The sequence below is a fragment of the Culex pipiens genome, chromosome 1 (genome assembly GCF_016801865.2).
Source record: "Culex pipiens pallens isolate TS chromosome 1, TS_CPP_V2, whole genome shotgun sequence".
NCBI lineage: Eukaryota > Metazoa > Arthropoda > Insecta > Diptera > Culicidae > Culex > Culex pipiens.
The window spans coordinates 36,409,796-36,429,441 of record NC_068937.1 but is presented as its reverse complement, the minus strand read 5'-3'; the positions used below and the strand labels follow the sequence as shown (position 1 = coordinate 36,429,441).

The following is a 19,646-nucleotide window of genomic DNA, read 5'->3' as shown; positions in this document are numbered from 1 at the left end:
CTTTAATATTTTCAAAACTTATGATTGGAAAGTAACTGTACGCCTGTAAAATGCATTTTAAAACACTTTTTTCATCCAAATGTTGAAACCTAGGCTTGTTATTTCTATTTTTATATTTTTTTTATATTTTTGCCCTCCCCTCGACCTTGGTTAGAGCCGAGGGACATAAACTTTAAAAAATATTTGCAACGGCCTAAGGATAGAAGACAAAAACTTCAATAAAATGTGCACGGGTTTAAATTCTCAACCGAATTATAGAATTATGGACAAGCGAAATGTTATTCATTTACTTCGTTAGTTTGTTAACTCTTCAGGAATCTCAGCTCAATGATTTGGTTTATTTTGTTCACCATTTAGGCCGTTGCAAATATCTTTCAAAGTTAATGTCGCCCCCCTTCAAAATTGGTCCAGAAAATCAGGGGGCAAACAAATATTTTTTTTCAAAAAACTTGAAAATGTCAATGGAAATAGAAGTCTTAACAACTGAAAACATTCAAAAATGCATTTTTCTGCATATATATTTTGAACTTTTATGGAATTCGAATGTACATCACGGCAATAACTTTTTATTCACGCAAAAATAAAATTTTCGTCAATACTTAAAAACAGAACAGAAGGACAGAAGTATAATGCATTTTAAAACACTTTTTTCATTTAAATGTTTAAACCGTGGCCTGTTATTTCATTTTTTTACTTTATTTTTAATTTTTTTGCAATTTCCCTCGAATTTGGTCAGAATCGAGGGACATAAACTTCAAAGAATATTTGCAACGGCCTTATTATAAGTATGCGCAAACAATTGCACAAATTAAAAGTCGCTTTACTAATTTTAACGGATTTCAATCATTTTTTAAATAATTTCATATGATGAATGCATTTAATATTTTCAATTTCCAAGTGGTTATTTAATTGAGAAAAAAAAACTTAAATAGGTTTCTAAAAACATTGGCATTAAAAAAGTTGTTTTTTGCAATTCCGTCGTGAAACTACTTACTTTTCCTGTCATTCTTGAACGACGAAATAGCCTACTTTTCTGTACCAAAAATAACAGAATCGAATAGCAACACTTTTCAAAATAAATGCTGAAAAGTTCTACTTTTCAGCACTGAAATGGGTGCTGAAAAGTTGAACTTTTCAGCACTTGTTTCGAAAAGTAACACTTTTCAACATTTTTTTGATTTAAACGATTTATTGACAAAATACATGAAAATTCGACTTAAAATTCCACTCAATGGGTGTTTTTCGAAATTGCAAAAAATGTTGTATGGAACTCGTTGCAAAACTTGATTTTTTCAGCACTCGTCGTATTTATCCAACTCGGTGAACCTCGTTGGATAAATGTACGACTCGTGCTGAAAAAATTCTCTTTTTGCAACTTGTTGCATAAACTATTATTTCAAAATTGAACAATTCAAATAATAATTGTTCAAGCTAAAATATAAAACAATTTAGTGAAGAATATTTGGTTTGAATCGATGCACTCTTATTTATAAATCATGTATTTTTCTCGCAAAAAAAAACAAACCAAATTTTGGAGTTAATAATAATAATTGATAACAATTTTCTTTTTTTGAAATAGTAGAAAGCTCTGATTAGTTTGCAATACGTCGTTACAGCCATCTCGACCTCCGACACCTGTTTAATTTTTTTTTTAAAACAATGGAAATTTTCGTGATTCGTAAATTGATCAAAAAACGATCGAAAATCTGGTTTGTTTCTCATAAAGGTCTATTTTTTAATAACTCTTTAGGGTGGAATCAAAATGTGAGGAAAAAATATATAAAATGTTGATTTTTACATAACAGTATTTGGACAAAAAAATATGTGCAAAAACAATTTTTATTTTAAGGATATTGTGAATATTTTATTTTTTGCATTTAAATCTTTAGGTTCTAGTAAATTTACCAAAAAATAAAAACTTACTCGTGATTATAACTTAACCCCGTTTTTAGAGTTTGTGATTTCATTTCAAACAACTTTGAGAACAATTACTTTCAAAGAGAGTTACTCTTCTTCCTGGTATACTCAAATCTTCCAATCTTTAAAAAAAAGTTTAGAGTATTGATCAAAAGTTCATCACATTGCTATTTTTTTTAACCGATAAGATTATGTTGAAACATGAACAAACGACAGCCGATTGGATTTGGAGTGAGTTTTGAGAATCCGATCAAATTAGTAATAAATGTCATACACTTTTGAGCAGTAATGCGACTGTTTTAAATTTCATGTGACTTTTAAATTTCATTAAACTTATAACAATAACGAACAATTGTTGTATATTTCATAATTCTCGTCAAAATAAACCCTTAGAGAAGGGCACAACATTGAACATTTCTGGGGAATGATTTTGTTTTTATAAAGAATGTGTTTTTTCTTCTGTCACTTTGGAGAGTAGATTTCTAGAAAATGACTCAGTTTTAAAATCATGTTGTTAATTTATAAATCTGAGCGTCTGAAAAAATGCGAATTTTATTTTAATTTCTGTGATAAATTTTTAAAACTTACTAAAATATTCGAAATTTCCCTTATAAGATTTGGTCAGAATCATTGATAAACTTATTTAGAAGGTTTTTTTTCTAAAAATATTTTGGAATATTCTTTATGTGCCTCTCCCCAAATTATTATATTTCTTCAAGTTTCGCGGAAATCCGATAACAATAATTTCTTTTATTGACCCTTTGGTCCAGATACCGTTCAACCGTCATTTTGAGCAGGGACGTCAGTAATTTTTATTTATCTGCAAAATTACAGATATTACAAAATTAAAATTTTCGGTAGTTGTTTTTTTGTATTTGGGTAATTCTCCGCCAACTCACACAGCAGTTGCCCCGACCCCTCTTCGATTTGCGTGAAACTTTGTCCTAAGGGGTAACTTTTGTCCCTGATCACGAATCCGAGGTCCGTTTTTTGATATCTCGTGACGGAGGGGCGGTACGACCCCTTCCATTTTTGAACATGCGAAAAAAGAGGTGTTTTTCAATAATTTGCAGCCTGAAACGGTGATGAGATAGAAATTTGGTGTCAAAGGGACTTTTATGTAAAATTAGACGCCCGATTTGATGGCGTACTCAGAATTCCGAAAAAACGTATTTTTCATCGAAAAAAACACTAAAAAAGTTTTAAAAATTCTCCAATTTTCCGTTACTCGACTGTAAAAAATTTTGGAACATGTCATTTTATGGGAAATTTAATGTACTTTTCGAATCTACATTGTCCCAGAAGGGTCATTTTTTCATTTAGAACAAAATTTTTCATTTTAAAATTTCGTGTTTTTTCTAACTTTGCAGGGTTATTTTTTAGAGTGTAACAATGTTCTACAAAGTTGTAAAGCAGACAATTACAAAAATGTTGATATAGACATAAGGGGTTTGTTTATAAACATCACGAGTTATCGCGATTTTACGAAAAAAAGTTTTGAAAAAGTTACTTTTTGCGTTTCTCTTTGTTTCGTCGTCCGTGTCTGTCGCGGGTGACCATGAACGGCCATGATCGATGACGACCAACTTTTTCAAAACTTTTTTTCGTAAAATCGCGATAACTCGTGATGTTTATAAGCAAACCCCTTATGTCTATATATCAAAATTTTTGTAATTGTCTGCTCTACAACTTTGTAGAACATTGTTACACTCTAAAAAATAACCCTGCAAAGTTAGAAAAAACACGAAATTTTAAAATGAAAAATTTTGTTCTAAATGAAAAAATGACCCTTCTGGGTCAATGTAGATTCGAAAAGTACATTAAATTTCCCATAAAATGACATGTTCCAAATTTTTTTACAGTCAAGTTACGGAAAATGGGAGAATTTTTAAAACTTTTTTTGTGTTTTTTTCGATGAAAAATACGTTTTTTCGAAATTCTGAGTACGCCATCAAATCGGGCGTCTAATTTTACATAAAAGTCCCTTTGACACCAAATTTCTATCTCATCACCGTTTCAGGCTGCAAATTATTGAAAAACACCTCTTTTTTCGCATGTTCAAAAATGGAAGGGGTCGTACCGCCCCTCCGTCACGAGATATCAAAAAACGGACCTCGGATTCGTGATCAGGGACAAAAGTTACCCCTTAGGACAAAGTTTCACGCAAATCGAAGAGGGGTCGGGGCAACTTTTCCCGATTTCGTGTGAGTTGGTAGAGAATTACCCATTTATTCTTGAAGGTATTTTTTTCTAGGGAATTTATACATATATAGCAGATGTTGTAAATTGTAATCTGGCATCCAGCAGACTAGTTAAAAGCCAATTTTAAAACTTAACTTTCACTAGGAAATTTGTTGTTATAATATTTTGATTATAATACTTAACATCTGGCAAAACACTCCAATAACGTGGCAATAGCTCTTTGACTGTTTTGCTTATTATTAAATGATAGTTTTCAGATTTTAACCATTGTTCGTAAACCCAAATTCACAGCACCAGTTCACAGTCCAAACCATCATGACGAAGTTCTTGGGAGGCTTTATGACCAAGGGTCACCAACTTCCCTTACCGTATAGTGTGTGTGTGTTTGTGAGTGTGATTGTGTACGTGACATCATAAGGTATAAATTCTCTTCTTCTCGCACACTTCACTCGTAACATTTACCTAGAATTTATCAAAAATTATAGTGCTATAGACAGAGATTAATTTTTGTTTGTTTTCTTTTTTTTTGGTATTTTATTTTTGTATAAGAATCGCTATTCACCAGGAAGAAAAATAACTCGCGCTCAATGTACACAATGGTGACAGTAACATTTCATAGACTATACGTTTTCAACAATATGTTTGACCGTTTTTGGAGGTTTTTATGTACACTGGTTTTAAAGTGGGTGGGGGAGGGGGTGAGATGAAATCTCCACACCGAATCCGCTTCAGCTGTGTGGAATTATTGCTTGGTTAAAACGTACCGTAATTCCGGTGATTTTTTCTTTGTGTGTGTGTATTTTGTGACCGTGTGATTCTGTACAATTTTGCTATTCACAGGGGCGTTCCAAGGGGAGGGTGGGGGTCATCTGGTGGACACGTATTTTGGAATCAAGAGAGGGTGGGGCTAGCACACGTGGTCGACCAGGGTGACCCCCAACGCAAACCCCAGGTTCGCGCTTTTATTGGCTCATAAAAATCCTATCTGCTTACTTATTTTACCGGTATTCACCCGTCTCTAGATTGTTTTATTTTTACACTTGTTTTTTTGTTTTGTTTTGTTTTGTTGTTGTCAATTTTTGGTTCGACCTTAACCACGTAACCTAGTCATACTTATAGTATTTTTTGCATTTATCTCTTACAAACTTAATCAATTCTCATTTTCTACAAATAGTACAATAGTCCCGTAAAAACCTTACAAAAACTAAAATCATAAATCAAAAAATTAACGGAAGATTTAATGATTATTGCTTATGCTATCGTTTTTGTTGTTGTTGTTCCATGCCTTTTGCACACTGTTTTTAGTAAACGCCTTAAATGCTACCAAAATGAATGTTTCTGTCTTCTTCGTCATCCTCTTCTTCATTTCAAGGAGCAGGTGGGTTGAAGGCGACCCCCCTTCGTGTTTTGTGAGTGCATTTTTATTTCTGACCAAGAGGGCCCAGTTTGTGTGAGTAGTGGGATGATGAATGTGTGAGAAGGGGCGTTGTTTGCTCGGGATTTTTTTTTTTGTGTGAGTGTGTGATTTTTTCGTATAAAATTTGCGAGTTTAACTAGTCTTGGTTTGTTTTCTTTTTGCTACTACGTTTAGAAAAAATGGTATCGCAGTCCTTGGTTTGAGGGGGACACGGGCCAGCTTGATGCGACATTTGTTTTTAAAGTGATCAAAATTAAATGAATGATCGGCAAAAAAATAGTTTTTGTAACATGTTATACATAAACGAATCATTGTCCACCAATTTTATGGATTGATACCGAGACTGTAAAGAAAAATTAAATAACTGTTTTAAATTCTCCTCATTTTTTAATTTTCAATACTTTTTTATTTTAGATTCTTCAGAAATCGTTCAATTATTTCATTTCTTCTTTTTAAATTTTTGGTTTTCAGTTTTTTTGATGATAAGATTTTTAATTTACTTTAATTAACGTATTTGAAAACAAGCTAAAACCCCAATTTTGTTTTTATTTTCAAAACATTTATTGAGATGATTATATTTGATTAATTCAAATTATATATTTTTTAAAGAAAAAAAAAATGATTTTTTTTTTGTTAAATTCTTAAATTTTCTTTTAGATTTCACACTTTTTAAATAAAATACTCAAATTATCAAAACAAAAAAACTTTGGTTTTAAAACGACGCTAAATTTAGTTTGCATTTTTACTTTATTCGATTTTTCTTGTAAAAATCTTTAAATTTCACAAAATGCTGAAAATATTGAGTTTTATCATTTTGAAATATGAATATCAAACTATGCAAATTTTTTTTTTTTTAGATACTGAAACAAGAAACTATTAATTAAGAAAACTTTTATTTTACTGATTCAAGAAACTATGTTTAAAAAAAAAAATTAGGTAATTTTTTTTTGTTTACCCACAAAAAATATACAAAAAAACTGATAATATATTTTTAATTATTATTCAAATTTGATCGAATTGTAAACAATCTCTTATTTTCAACATTCGGACTTTTTCCTTTCGATCAATTAAATAAAAATAAAAACCATTGAACAAACAAAAAAAAAACTGTAATGATTTCAAACTCAATAATACCTATGCGAAAATTTAAAACAATAAATATCTGCATGAAATACTTTTTTGTGAAAATATTACTGCTAAACAAAAAAAAATAAAACTTTCGAAAAGTGAAAATGCACACATGTTTTTTTTTTCAAACCTTTCTGCAAATTGTGAAAACATGAGAATTTTCGTTAAATGTGGTATTTGTGAAAATAAATCTTATAAATATATCTTATAAATATAAGATTTATTTTCAGAAATACCATATTTTACGAAAATACTCATGTTTTCATAATTTGCTGAAAGGTTTAAAAAAACTTGTGTGCATTTTCACTTTTCGAAAGTTTTATTTTTGTTGAGCAGTTATATTTGCACATAAAATTACTTCATATTATTGATTTTTTTTAAATTTTCGCATAGGTATTATTGAGTTTCAATTCATAACAGTTTATTTTTGTTAGGTTAATGGTTTTAATTTTTATTTTATTGATCGAAAGTGGAAAAAAAGAGATTTTTTATAATTTGAACAAATATTTTAAAATATTTTATCAGTTCTTTTTGTTACAGTTTTGGAGTAACAAATAATGTTATGACAATGAATTTTTTTAAACATGATTAATTCTTTAATTAGTAAAATAAAAGATTTCTTTATAAATACTTTATTGTTTGTGTATTTTTATTCTACTGTATTCCATTCCTTCAAACGTGAGCAAATCTTTGAATAATATTCTGAGAAATAATCAGTTCAAACATATTTAAAAGTATTTAATATTGTTTTGTATTATTTCTCTATGTTCTTCCATTCCTTCAAAATAATTAATTTTGTTTGTTTTTCAACTTTTTCAAACATAAGCAGTTTTATAGAAATTTGTCTAAAAAAAATTGAACTTAAAACAATGTTAATGAATTTAATAATATTTCAATGCAATTCTTTCTTATTGCTGTAATATTTCTGTTTTTTTTTTCACCATTTTAAACATTAACAGTTTCTTAAGTTAGATTTTGGAGTTGTTTTCAAAATGAAAACATTTGTTCCAATTTTTCATATTATTTTTTAGTTTCAGTATGTTTTTAAAAGTAGTTTTATTCTTCCAAGCATAATCTGTCGTTCATAAGTTAATTCTGATAAAATCTGAATTCGGTCATATTTCAAAAATACTATTGTATTAGAAAATACATGTTTTATTTCGGTGAGATTATCAATCTTTCAAACATGAACTATTCCTCAAATAGTTGCATTTTTATGTTGTTGTTTCAAATCTACAGAGCGGTTTTGTTAATTCAAAGTGTCATATGTTGACATTTCAACCCCATTGTATGAAGATTTCCGAGCTTGACAGCTGTCAGTCGTTCTAATGAGCGAATTCTGATTCCGTAATCTTATGCAGTAACATTCGAATTAGCAAATCCACTTTGTATTTGTTAATGTTTTTATAATATTTTGAGAGTTTTTCCATATTTCGGTCATAGAAATATCGTTATAAAGTTTTCTTAAAATTATAAATCAAGCAAAACAATGTAAATGGGCCAAAGCCGAAGTGTAAACAAACAGTCTATCCTGCTAACGTCAGTGGATTTTTACATTAGGAACGAGCAGGACAAACTCTTTGTTTACACTTCGGCTTTTGCCCATTTACATTGTTGCTTGAAATATTTGATTTTTTTTGTATTGGAACCATCCTTAAATTAAGTGCACAATTGTCCATACAAAAACAAATCTTGTTGTTATGAAGCGTGGACAATCGGACAGTCACAGAGCCAATATCAATGTAGTTTAATTGGCCTAAAAATTGCAACAATGTCCATAAAACATGTTCCTAAGTAAAAGCCTATGAAGTCCGTCTAGATTTTGTTTAACCAATTTTATCCAATGTTGTCAAAAGTTGAAACTCTGGAATGTCCCTAAAAAGTGATTTCAACCGAAAGTTTTAAGTTAATAAAGTAATTTGATAAAAAAGTGTAATTGGCAAATTTTATCAAAATATGATTGAAACATTAACCTGACAAAAAAACAATAGTTCCATGAGAATGACTGATTCGTTATAAAATAACTATTACACTTCATAGTTACATACATTCAATCCATCAAGCTGACCCAACTGCCCCCCACTTCATCTACCAACCTGATCGTCTATTTCCGCTACGGTTCCGCTACGAACCGCCCTGTTTTATTTTCCCCCAATTACAGAATACTCCAATTCCCTACCCCAAAAGCCCCGTCATTTCCCATTGGTGTTTCAGTACGCTTCAGCACAGCGCAACTCCCTCTTCTCATTGGTGGGTTTTTGTTCTTGGCTAATTAATTTCTCCTCTTCCCCGCAGCGGCGGCGGCGGCGGCACCCGGCTATCGCATGTACCCGCCCCGGTAGCCCGCCCCGCCAAACTGTGCACCGCTGACCGCCCGTTCCGTCGCCTTTTCGATGCTCCGGGACACGCAGCGGTAGCAGCACACGTACGCTAAACATCACTTGAACAGGATCCGCCGGAAGGCCCGCCGGAAGTCCTTGTTGAAGATGGTGTAGATGGCCGGGTTGAGGGCGGAGTTCATGTAGCCGAGCCAGAAGGCCAGCGAGAAGGCAAAGTCCGGTATTTGGCAGGTCGGGCAAACCGGCACGAGGATGTACAGGAAGAAGAAGGGCAGCCAACAGGCGATGAAGCTGCCCATGATCAGGCCCAGGATCAGGGTGGCCCGTTTCTCTTTTTTCCGTGCGATCCGTCGCTTCTCCTTTTCCGGATCGCGCGGTTTGGGCTTGGGCAGGGCCGGTTCCAGCTCGCCACTGCACGCACTATCGTTCTGCTTCGCCGAGATGGACAGCGCCGCCTGCTGGTTGGTCATGGCCATACCTGGCCCGCCGGCACAGTTGCCCCGTGCCGCCGCGTTATTGTTCTTGTTCCGACCTTTGCCCGCCCGCTTGCCGAAGATCGGTTGACACAGCCTAAACTTCAACGGTTTCACCACCGCACATCTACTAACTACGCCGGAATCCGAGCTGGACGGATCGAACTCGCTCACCATGTCCGTCTCGATGCCCACCGACAGGGCCCGGTTCCGCCCGGCCGGACTGACCGAACTGCCCGCCGTCACCGCCGCCGTCCCGTTGTTCCCCCGAAGCAGCGGCAACGACGTAATCCCGCCGCTTTTGCCCGCCCCCACCTTCAGCGTGTCCTTCATCTCCGCGATGATGGCCGCGTGGTCGTGGTCGGCCGCCTCGCTCGTCGACATGTCCGACGCAAAGTCGCACGTCACCGTCGGAATGGCCATCGGTCCGCCCCGCGGTGGCGGTTCTATCGTGGCGATCTGCTGCTGGCTCGCGCTCGACACAAGGCTGTTGTTGTTGTTGGCGTTGACGGTTTGCTGGCCGTTGACGGTGGCCGCCGTCGGGGCGACGGACGCGACCCCCGACACGGAAGAGGCACTGGGAAGCGACGGCATTGGGTTGGCAGGGCGCGTGAAGCTGGTGTCCTGATGGGGAAAGGAAGGGAGAAAGAGAAAGAAGGTATTCGTTAGTTATGAAACGTAAAACAGATAAATGAAAAAAATAAATAAAATAACTAATTATATAAAGCTTTCTTGTCGAAAATATATCACTGGCCACCCGATGACTGCCAACATATCGTCAGTTGTGTGCTATCTTGTGACAACGACCATTTAGTACTTTTCGAGAAAATCGATTTTTAAAGTTTGATGGTAAATAATTTCAAAACTATGAATGATGGAGTCAAACTTTTTGAAGCAATCGGTTCGTATACTATCGCTAAACAAACGCTCCAAGTTTCAACTAATTTGGTTACACCAGTTAAAAGATACAGTAGGGGGAGAGGGGTTAATATGCACCCCCTAAGGGAAAACTGTGATTTCTCAACCATTACAGCATTACTGTGGAAGAATTTTGTTCGATGTTCTAAAACAACTATTATTCTTCGTCATCCATGTGAAAAAAGTCTTAAAAAATCCTCAAAATAGTTCGAAAATATCAAATTTCTAAAAACATTTTTGATCCATATCAAACAACCATGCGGGGCAATATGCACCGCAACATTGGGGCAAAATGCACCGGGTAAAAACAGTTTTCACTAGTCACCACTAGATGACACCGCTGTTTTTATAAAGGAGCTTCACAGCGGTGCATTTTGCCCCGACCACGCTTTTTGCAGAAAATTTAATTAAAAATGCATTTTTTGATGTTTTTGGACTCATCTATCTATAGAATAATGAAGATTATGGCAAAAACTTTATACCTCAACACTTACAATATCAATAAATGCTTTTTATATTGTCCAAAAATCATAATGAAAGTTCAATGAAAATTAGATGAAAACACAACATTTTAAAGTTTTGCAAATAACTTAAGCTGTTTTTATAATGCGTAGCTCAAACTTTTCCAGCATGGTTTAGCAATGTTAAGCTTCCAATTTCTATGATTTTTTTTCCTGGAAAATTCTTTCAAATACCGAGAAAAGCAGGGGGTGCATTTTGCCCCGGGGTGCATATTACTCCCTCTCCCCCTATATTATGTAAACAAAAATCTGAAAAGCACGTGTCACAAGTGTGTTTCAAAAGTAACATTGCAGGAATATTTTTGGGATTTTTGAGAAATTATATCTCGCAATCTACGCCTTCTATGACCGAGTTAGAGCAAGCATCAAAGCTGACTTTCAAAAATCAATTTTTAATGTGTGATGTTCGGGGAACTTTTAGAGCTCTAAAAAAACATTTTAGTTTTTTGTAAGTAAATTTCGACTTAAGGGTCAAAAGTTACAGCCTTTTTAAGGTTAAAAATATGTAATTTTGTAAACTAAATTTTCTCGAAACAGCGCAAGCCAAATGTTAAGAGCCAGGTTTCATTAGAAAGGGGGGATTTTTATTTAAACTCGAGCTTTCTTAGTATTACAATTTTTAACTTTCAAGAGAAAAGTATTTGGGACCACCCTAAAAAAAATCAAAAATTGTCCAACTATATGTTTTAGCATGTAATTTTGACCGCTGAATCTGAATCTGCCCTCAAAATTGAGCCTTAGTGCCCACTATATCGATTTTTGGTCATTTAATGGGTTTCTATAGGTTAATGTGATTATTTTAGATAGGAACCTAAAATATGACCAAAAATCCATATCGTGGGCAAAATTACATGGAAAAATAAAAAAGTTGAACATTTTCCTAATTTTGTTAAGGTGGTCCACTTTACTTTTCCCTAGAAAGTGACATGTTCAAACTAAGATATCTCGGTATAAATTCTTTTTCAGCGTTTGTAGTGCTATATCTTCCCTTTCAATTGAGACCTGGCGCTTAAAATTTGACCTGCGCTTTTTGGAGAAATTTTTATTTGCATATTTTGCATCTGTAGTTTTTATCTCTTAAGTCCATGTTGACTTAAAAAAAGGAAAATATTCGTTTTTTATATCTCTAAAAGTGTCCCGAACATCTCTTTTCTCATTTAACCCTAATTTGCCACGATAAAAAAAATCAAATTTTCGAAAGCTTGCTCAGTTGCCTTCTCTAAATTTGATAGTACAGGGCGTAGATTGCTCTTCGATTTGCGTAAAACTTTGTCCTAAGGGGCAGAGATGGAAGAATCATCATCAAAAGAATTTTTTTTGATGCTCATTAAATGAAAAAAAAATTGGAAGAGAACATGGCGCTCCTCTCTCGCGCACGAGAGATCGGTAAAAGTAATCTCGATAAATGATCATCTTGATTGTTTGGCGGAACATTTATTTCATTACAATCATCTGGGGTGAATCGGGACCACAGTCCTCATAGGGACAGCAGGTTTCAGAGCACTTAAAAGCTTGAAATTTGGAAATCGATGCACTATTTCTGTTAATGTGTGTCTGTCCAATTCGAAACAAATCAAAAACATCCATATATTGTGCAGTAACAAGGCTAAATCAGCTGTCCCAATTCGTCCCATGAGTCTTCATTCGCCCCAGATGTATCGTCGAACGTCGAAAAATAACCTGACACATTTTGTAGATGTGCAATGTGTGTTAACAAAACGAAATACATTAATTTAAGTGGTGCTAAGGGTTTGTTCAAATATTACGTCCAGAGGTTGTCGGGATTTCAGACCCCCCCCCCTCGCCCCTGTCACGCACTTTTCCTATACCTTTAACATGGGCTGTCACAAACCCCAGACCCCCCTCCCCTCCCCCTATTCTTGGACGTAATTTTTGAACGAACCCTAACAAGGAGATTCACAAAAAATCATCAACTGCAGTATTGCTAAAATATCAAAATATCAGCTCTCAGCAACTACAATTATCCCACCTGAATATTCATGCCTCAAATACAACTGCTCTTCTCTCCTTATTGAAACTCTCAGCGCCGAACATAGCCGAACACGTTTTCGTGTTTACACACTCGCGATTGACATTTTCCTTTGCTCTCTCATTCCCGCTTCCACAATATCCTACCGCAACAGCGTTTAACCACAAAAGCCGCCACAAAACCAATTTCGCAAACGCAGTTTTAAGGGACGTCATGCGTGGTCGGCTCCTAATCGCCATCTCGCGTTCTTTCATTGCAGTTTTCGGAGAGATTGAGAGACTCAGCGGTGAGAGCGCAGAGTCGAGGAAAAGGAGAATGCCATCGCTGGGAATCATGTGACACAAGAAGAGATCTCACAAGCTGTAGTCACTCTCGGATGTTTTTGGTGCAGAGATAATCTAATGATAGCTTTTTTATCACTCATTTGCAGCACGGATCAACTGATTGATTTTCTTCGAGAAGTTCGAGAGCGAGATTCTTTTGAGTGATCCGCCTCCTCTATCTTTCGTGGGTGAAGAAATCCGCAAGCGAAAACGTTTTTTTTTTGCAATTATTTCATCGCTGCTAAGGGGTAAGTTTTTTTCCTGATTACGAATCCGAGCTTCATTTCTTGATATCTCGTGACGGAGGGCCGGTACAACCCCTTAAATTTTTGAACATTCGAAAAAGACGTGTTTTCTATCATTTGCAGCTTGAAATGTAAGGAAATTTGGTGTCAAAGAGACTTTTATTTAAAATTGGATGCCGGATTTGATGGCGTACTCAAAATTCCGAAAAAAATATTTTTCCATTCAAAAATACAAAAATAGTCTGAAAAATTCTGCAATTTTTCGTTGGAAATTTAATGTACTTTTTGAATCTGCCAGGGGTCTGCAAGGGTCATTTTTTCATTTAAAACAAAAAAAATAATTTAAAAATTTCGTGTTATTTTAAATTTATCAAAATTATTTTTCATAGTGTAACAATGTTCGATAAAATTGTAGAGCAGACAATTCCAAGAATTTTGATGTATAAATATGACGAGTTTTGAAAACCGAGATATCTAAAAATAGAGCAGAGCTGGTTCTGCCAGAATCCTGCTAGAACGGTGGAACATTTCTGCTAGAATGCTGTAAGAATATCCAGCTCTGTGAGAACTCTGCTAGAATCCTGCTAGAACGTCGTGACTGGGGAATCATGATCAGGGACAAAAATTACCGCATGGAACTAATTTTTATGAAAATCTAAGAAATCGGGCAACTTTTAACGTGTGAATTACCCATATAAGCTAAAATGGTGTCTTCGACAAAGTTGCTAGATTAACAAAGACGAAAATAAATCCCAACAATATTCATGCAAAGTTATAGCTTCAAAAACACCATAATCGTGAACAACCCTAATTTTCAATCAAGCCAAAAGTTGCCACTTTATATTTGCAAAAGCTCTCTCGAAGAAACCAAAGCTCCAAAACGGCAATTTTTTTTCGGAAAATACATTTTCTTCTTATTTTTATGATCTAGATCACTGTGCAACGGAGATAAATTTTCAAAAACGCTTCAAAATTTTGATGATTATAAAAGTGTAATAAACTGAAAACATTCATACAACATAATCTGGGTGCTGAAAAGACAGAATTCGTAACGTGATTTTCGAATGCTCCTCACTAATACAACTGCACTACAGCTGTAAACATAAACAAAGTAGAAGACTATGTACAAGCTCAAGCGTGACATATTTTTTGCTGCTGAAGTGACTTGTTTTGAAACATTTTGGATCTGATGATGTAAATGTTTTCGCTGAAAAATAAGGTGCATCGCGCATTTTTTGTTCGTAGACTAAACGAAGAGCAGCCAAAAGAACCCTTTTTTTGCTTTCCACATGACGAAAAAATGCGTCAGAAGTGGGTGAAATTTAGTGAATTAGAAGAGCAACCGAATGGAAGTTCCATGATTGTGTATCTTTGAAGCGCAGTCGGAGTATCATTAGTCAATATTATTTGGCAGGTGCCATTCATAGTTATTGATAATTCGTCGCTAAAATTTCAAAAAGCTTCATAAACATAGGTTTTGCATGAGACATTCTTATTGAAATGTTAGCGACGAATTGGGCCAATCTTGATTTCAACCATCATTTTAAGATTTATTGACTTCGAATACCTCAAAAGCTCGACGTCATCGACTTTTTTATTCCTGACAAAATAAATTATAGATCGATTACAATACTTGCCGTTTCTTGGTATAATTTTGCAAACAGTAAATTGGTTCCGCTTTGACATTTCTAAATTGAGGCTGCTTTGCGAACCACTATTCTGCACCCAGAACATAATAAATAAAACAAGGAAAAAAACACAGTTTGAAGAAACTTTGCAACAGAACAGTCTAGTCCTAGCCCTTACCTGTGCGCTGGGCGGCTTGAGCGGCTTTTTCCGGATCCCCCGGCGGGCCCGGGCCTTGGCGGCGAAGTAAATCCGGATGTACACAAACACCATGATGCAGCTCGGGATGTAAAAGGACCCGAGGGCCGAGTACAGCACGTACCCGATGTCTTGGCTCAGCTGGAGAGGGAGAGAAAGGAAGAAATAAAGAAGAAGGTGTTATTCAGGAGGGAATCCATTAGAAAAGTTAGTTTTTCACTCGCTTTATTCTTTTGCACTCTTGAACCAATTGAAAAACGAAGTGGAAACACTCGAGATGTGATTTGCTCTGGGAACTTGGTGTCGGGTGTGGGGGTTGCCAGCCAGAACCAGAAGCTCTACAAAAGGTTCTCTGCCAAGCTGGTTCCGACAAATAATTTTATTAATCTCGTTAACCCATTGCTTTTGCTGAGGAAGAAAATGAATAGCAATTTGTAAGGAAAGCATTGGTGAAAATTATTATGAAAGCTTAACTCAGTGCTGTTTAATTTCTCTCCGTGCATCCCAAACTGACCTTGCTCAACGGCGAGAGGCTCCACGTGGGCGACTCGGAGACGCCTCCCTCCTAATTGTCCTAATTTGATAGAATTAATTTAAATTTCGCTCAAAACGTAATTTATTTGCCAAGGGTTGTGCCAAGTCAGTTCTCCGGGTCGTTTCAAAATCTAGCGCGAAAATTCTTGCACGTCGAAAAATAACTTCACTTTGACTGACTTGGGACGGGGTTGGCACAAGAAAGAAAATTTATTTAATTAATAGAGACTAACTGGAAAAAGGGGGGACTTTCGCCTCGACCAACCCTGACCGGAAGTGGGCCAAACGCCTTTCCAATTTTGGAGGGGCAAAGTTTTCCGGGGTGACTTATACCGCTTCTAATAATATTTGGGTCGTGATTAATAAGGGTGACTTTGCGCGCCCTGGGTGACAATCGGTTTGGAAATCATTCGAAAAAGGGGTTCAAATTGGGTCTAAGAGAAGTATCGATTATTTGGTTGAAATTTAAGCTTTAACTTATTCAGGACTTTTTAAAGGGATTTTCCCCGAACCAAATCTAACGCAAAAGTCGAACTGAATTCCAGCTAAATTTGGAAAATCTAAATGTTTCACAAAGTGTTATCACCACACCACCATCATTACCGTCATCGTCAGCATTCCAGCTGAAATTCTGCCGTCCACATTCCCAAAATGGCAAAGTCCGCTTATCGTCGCTACCTTGTCATTTCCGGGAACACGTGTGCAATTTTCGTTTTAAAACTGTGTGGGTGTACAGCAAAACTCCGGTAAATTTGCAACTTTCAATATTATTTCATATTTTTTTATTTGTTGACATTTCATCAATTTATTTAAAAAAAGTCAAAATTAAATTTATCAAACTAGCAACGCCCCACTGTACCCGCCTGCAAAACCAACCGACCAAGTGTCGGGGACTGCAGTTTATATCACAGTCTGGTTCGTTTTTCAGAGTTCAGGGAACACACACAAAAAAACGCAGATCCACACCAGATTTTGGACCAGATACCAGCGCCACCAACTGTTAGTGCAAATGTGGTGGCGGGGGGATTCTGCCAGTTAAATAGTTCCATAGGTTGCAGTAGCAGGAAATTCGATTCGCAGCCAGACAATAAGCAGTAACTGTTATTGGAAAGTTGATGCGTTTCCAAAATCATGTGGGGGAATGGCGGAAAACTTTTAGTTATTTAGCACTGGCTAGCGTAAAGCGAGGTTGAAAATGACAAAAAAGGATGCAATGATTTTCCAAACACTTTTCTGATACATTTTCGATGCAAGAGGTAATTGATTTTCAAATGAAGGTCAAAATTGAGCACATTTTTTATCTTCAAGAGACTTGACATCCAGCCTCTTAAAGGAGCTTAATTTTTCATACTCTTGGCAATGCCTCAGTTAACAGCAATAATTGCTTCAAAATTGATGATAATTTAACACGCAGCTGAATGAACTGAAAAACTCTGTTGTGTAATTCAAATGAAGTTATTTTTAACTTGAATATTAATAAATAAATCCGAATTGAACTGAATTTGAAAAAGGAGATTAACTAAATATTGCAATCGCTAAAACATAGCTTTAATGGTGAAAATCAACGAGAGTTAGCCAAACCGAGATTTTTGTAATTTAGTATCGTTAAAACTATGGAAATTATGTAAAAAATAAAGTAATTTGTTGAGTATTTTCAAGGACACAAAAGGAATTACTACAAAGTTGAACTATTTTTACAGTAAATTGGTTTTAGGATAAGGTACCCTAAAAACTGTCGATTTGAACTTTAAAACATCTCGAGAAAATGTTTTCTTGAACAGTGTATTTCATTCATATCATTTGAATTTGACCGTTTTTATGACAAAGTAGCAGTCTATAACTGTGTCCTAAAACTTTCTCAGCGATTCGGGATACTTTGTAAAAGGCACCAAATCGATAATAAATTCCGTCCTTAATACACACATTTTTTATGCTTTGATATTATTTTGATTGGTCAGCTTTCGAATTAGTCCAAAGCTTCTGTGAGTGTCCCAATGATACAAAATGGCTTAATTAGTCATTTGTGGATTTCATAATTTTTCACGTTTAAAAAATGCAACTTGCATAGTTCCAGTCCTAATTTCACGAAACTTGAAAAATATTTTAATCACCTGGAAATTATTGTGCTATATTTTTTTGCATTTGGTTTTACAATATTCTTCAACCAACTATAAAATGGTACCAAAACCTTATCTTTTTGTTAAATTTGTCTGTTCTTTATCGACACATAATATTGTAAAAGAATCAATTCAGAAAAAATAAGAATGTATTACAACTAAAAAAAGATCCAGCGTGGAATTTGCAAAATTAATTTTAACGGGAATTAAATTTGAAACTTTTTTTATGCATTTTATAGTTTACATAGACATGCTCTTTTTGCGATTTTTTTTAAACTTCTTGCATTGTTATATAAAAACTGAATCTAAATAATTTCAATATTGGATTCCAAAGTATTTGAAATCCAAACAAGACAATGCACGCTTATCTTGTCAAAAATATTATTATTGTTATTTTTTTCAATTCAATTCGGTTTTATTGGTGAATAATCAAGATACAATGAGTTATTTTGAAGTGCATAACAGAGTTTTGGAGTTCCTTTCAGCTGTGTGTTGCATCATAATCCATTTTGGAACAACTATTTCTTTAACTAAGGCACGACACCCAAAATTCAGAGTCGAGATAATCGTTCTCTCAAAATTTATTGAGGGCTCAGTGCCAAAATCGATAGAATAATGGTACCAACTCACACCATCATAACAAATGAGTTCATTCGTTAGTTGAATCAATAAATCTCCAACAAGTGTCATACATCGACTTCTGACTTCTCCTTGGTCACCAAGCTGTGGTGGCCGAGGCAGCTAAGTCATTGGATTGGTTTGTCAAAGGTCTCTGGTTCGATTCCCGTTGTCGACACTTTTGGTTTTTGTTTGACGGATGAACTTTTTTTGCAAATGAACCTCGAGAGAATAGTTCTATCGCCCATCTCGAGCTGTGTTCTCTGCGTCCGTGAATGGTACCACTATTCTCTCGACTCGAGACCATCATTCTCTCGGACTAGCGCTGCCAGTTTTGGGTGTAGCAAGAGTAAGAAAAAAAAATCAGTAATTGCAAAAGAAAGGTGATACAGGAAGAGAAAGCTTATAGCTAGATCACAGAATATTTATCCTTTGTAGATGTGTTTGATCATCAGTTCCCCAAGGGCCAGGAATTGTTCCGCCTTGTTACGGCAGGTCCGAAACCGCGACATCATCTCCCCCACGAGAGCAAAGAACTCCGGCAGGGTGAAGAGATCTTCCCCGGTGACTTCTTGCTGGGCCGCATTGCCGCTACCGGCAGCAACCACGCTGGCAAACGATCGCCCCCATCCAGGAGGGAACGCTGAGTTGTTCGCTGGAACCGTACGCTGCCCAGCAGCCGGCACGGTTACGCTCGTACTTCGCTGAGGAGGGTGGGACGCTGCTGCTTTCTTTTTCCTCTTTTTCTGCTCCTCGAGGTAATTTTTTCGTGCTCTGCATCCACGGTAGTTGCTGGTATGGTTACCTCCGCAGTTGGCGCACTTGATGCGCGCTTTGGTTTGCTCTGCCTTGTCCCCCAAGTCCACTTTGCACGGCAGTGCACACACCTCCGAGAGGTGGATTCACCGCACTTCACGTAGCGGGGCTGGAGGTTGCAGTTCCGAGAGCCGTGGCCAAATTTCTGGCAACGGTGGCATTGTGCTGCGTCCGACGGGTTCTTTGAGTAGAACCGCCAGTTTACCCAAAAACCGCCTTAGTTCGCCGCAGGTCTTGAATTTTGACGGAGCCGCGGTCTAAGTA

The 19,646-nt window shown here is 36.0% G+C and overlaps 1 protein-coding gene across 1 annotated transcript; it reads right to left on the bottom strand.

Annotated features, from left to right (window-relative positions):
• Window positions 1-8,913: 8,913 nt before the first annotated feature.
• Window positions 8,914-16,440, bottom strand: LOC120414156 (tyramine/octopamine receptor). The gene is made up of 3 exons (XM_039575196.2): window positions 16,435-16,440; window positions 15,280-15,438; window positions 8,914-10,100 (listed from the first exon to the last, which is right to left on the bottom strand). The coding sequence occupies exons 1-3, from the start codon at window positions 16,438-16,440 to the stop codon at window positions 9,102-9,104; spliced, it is 1,164 nt and encodes a 387-aa protein (XP_039431130.1). The 3' UTR covers window positions 8,914-9,101.
• Window positions 16,441-19,646: the final 3,206 nt, after the last annotated feature.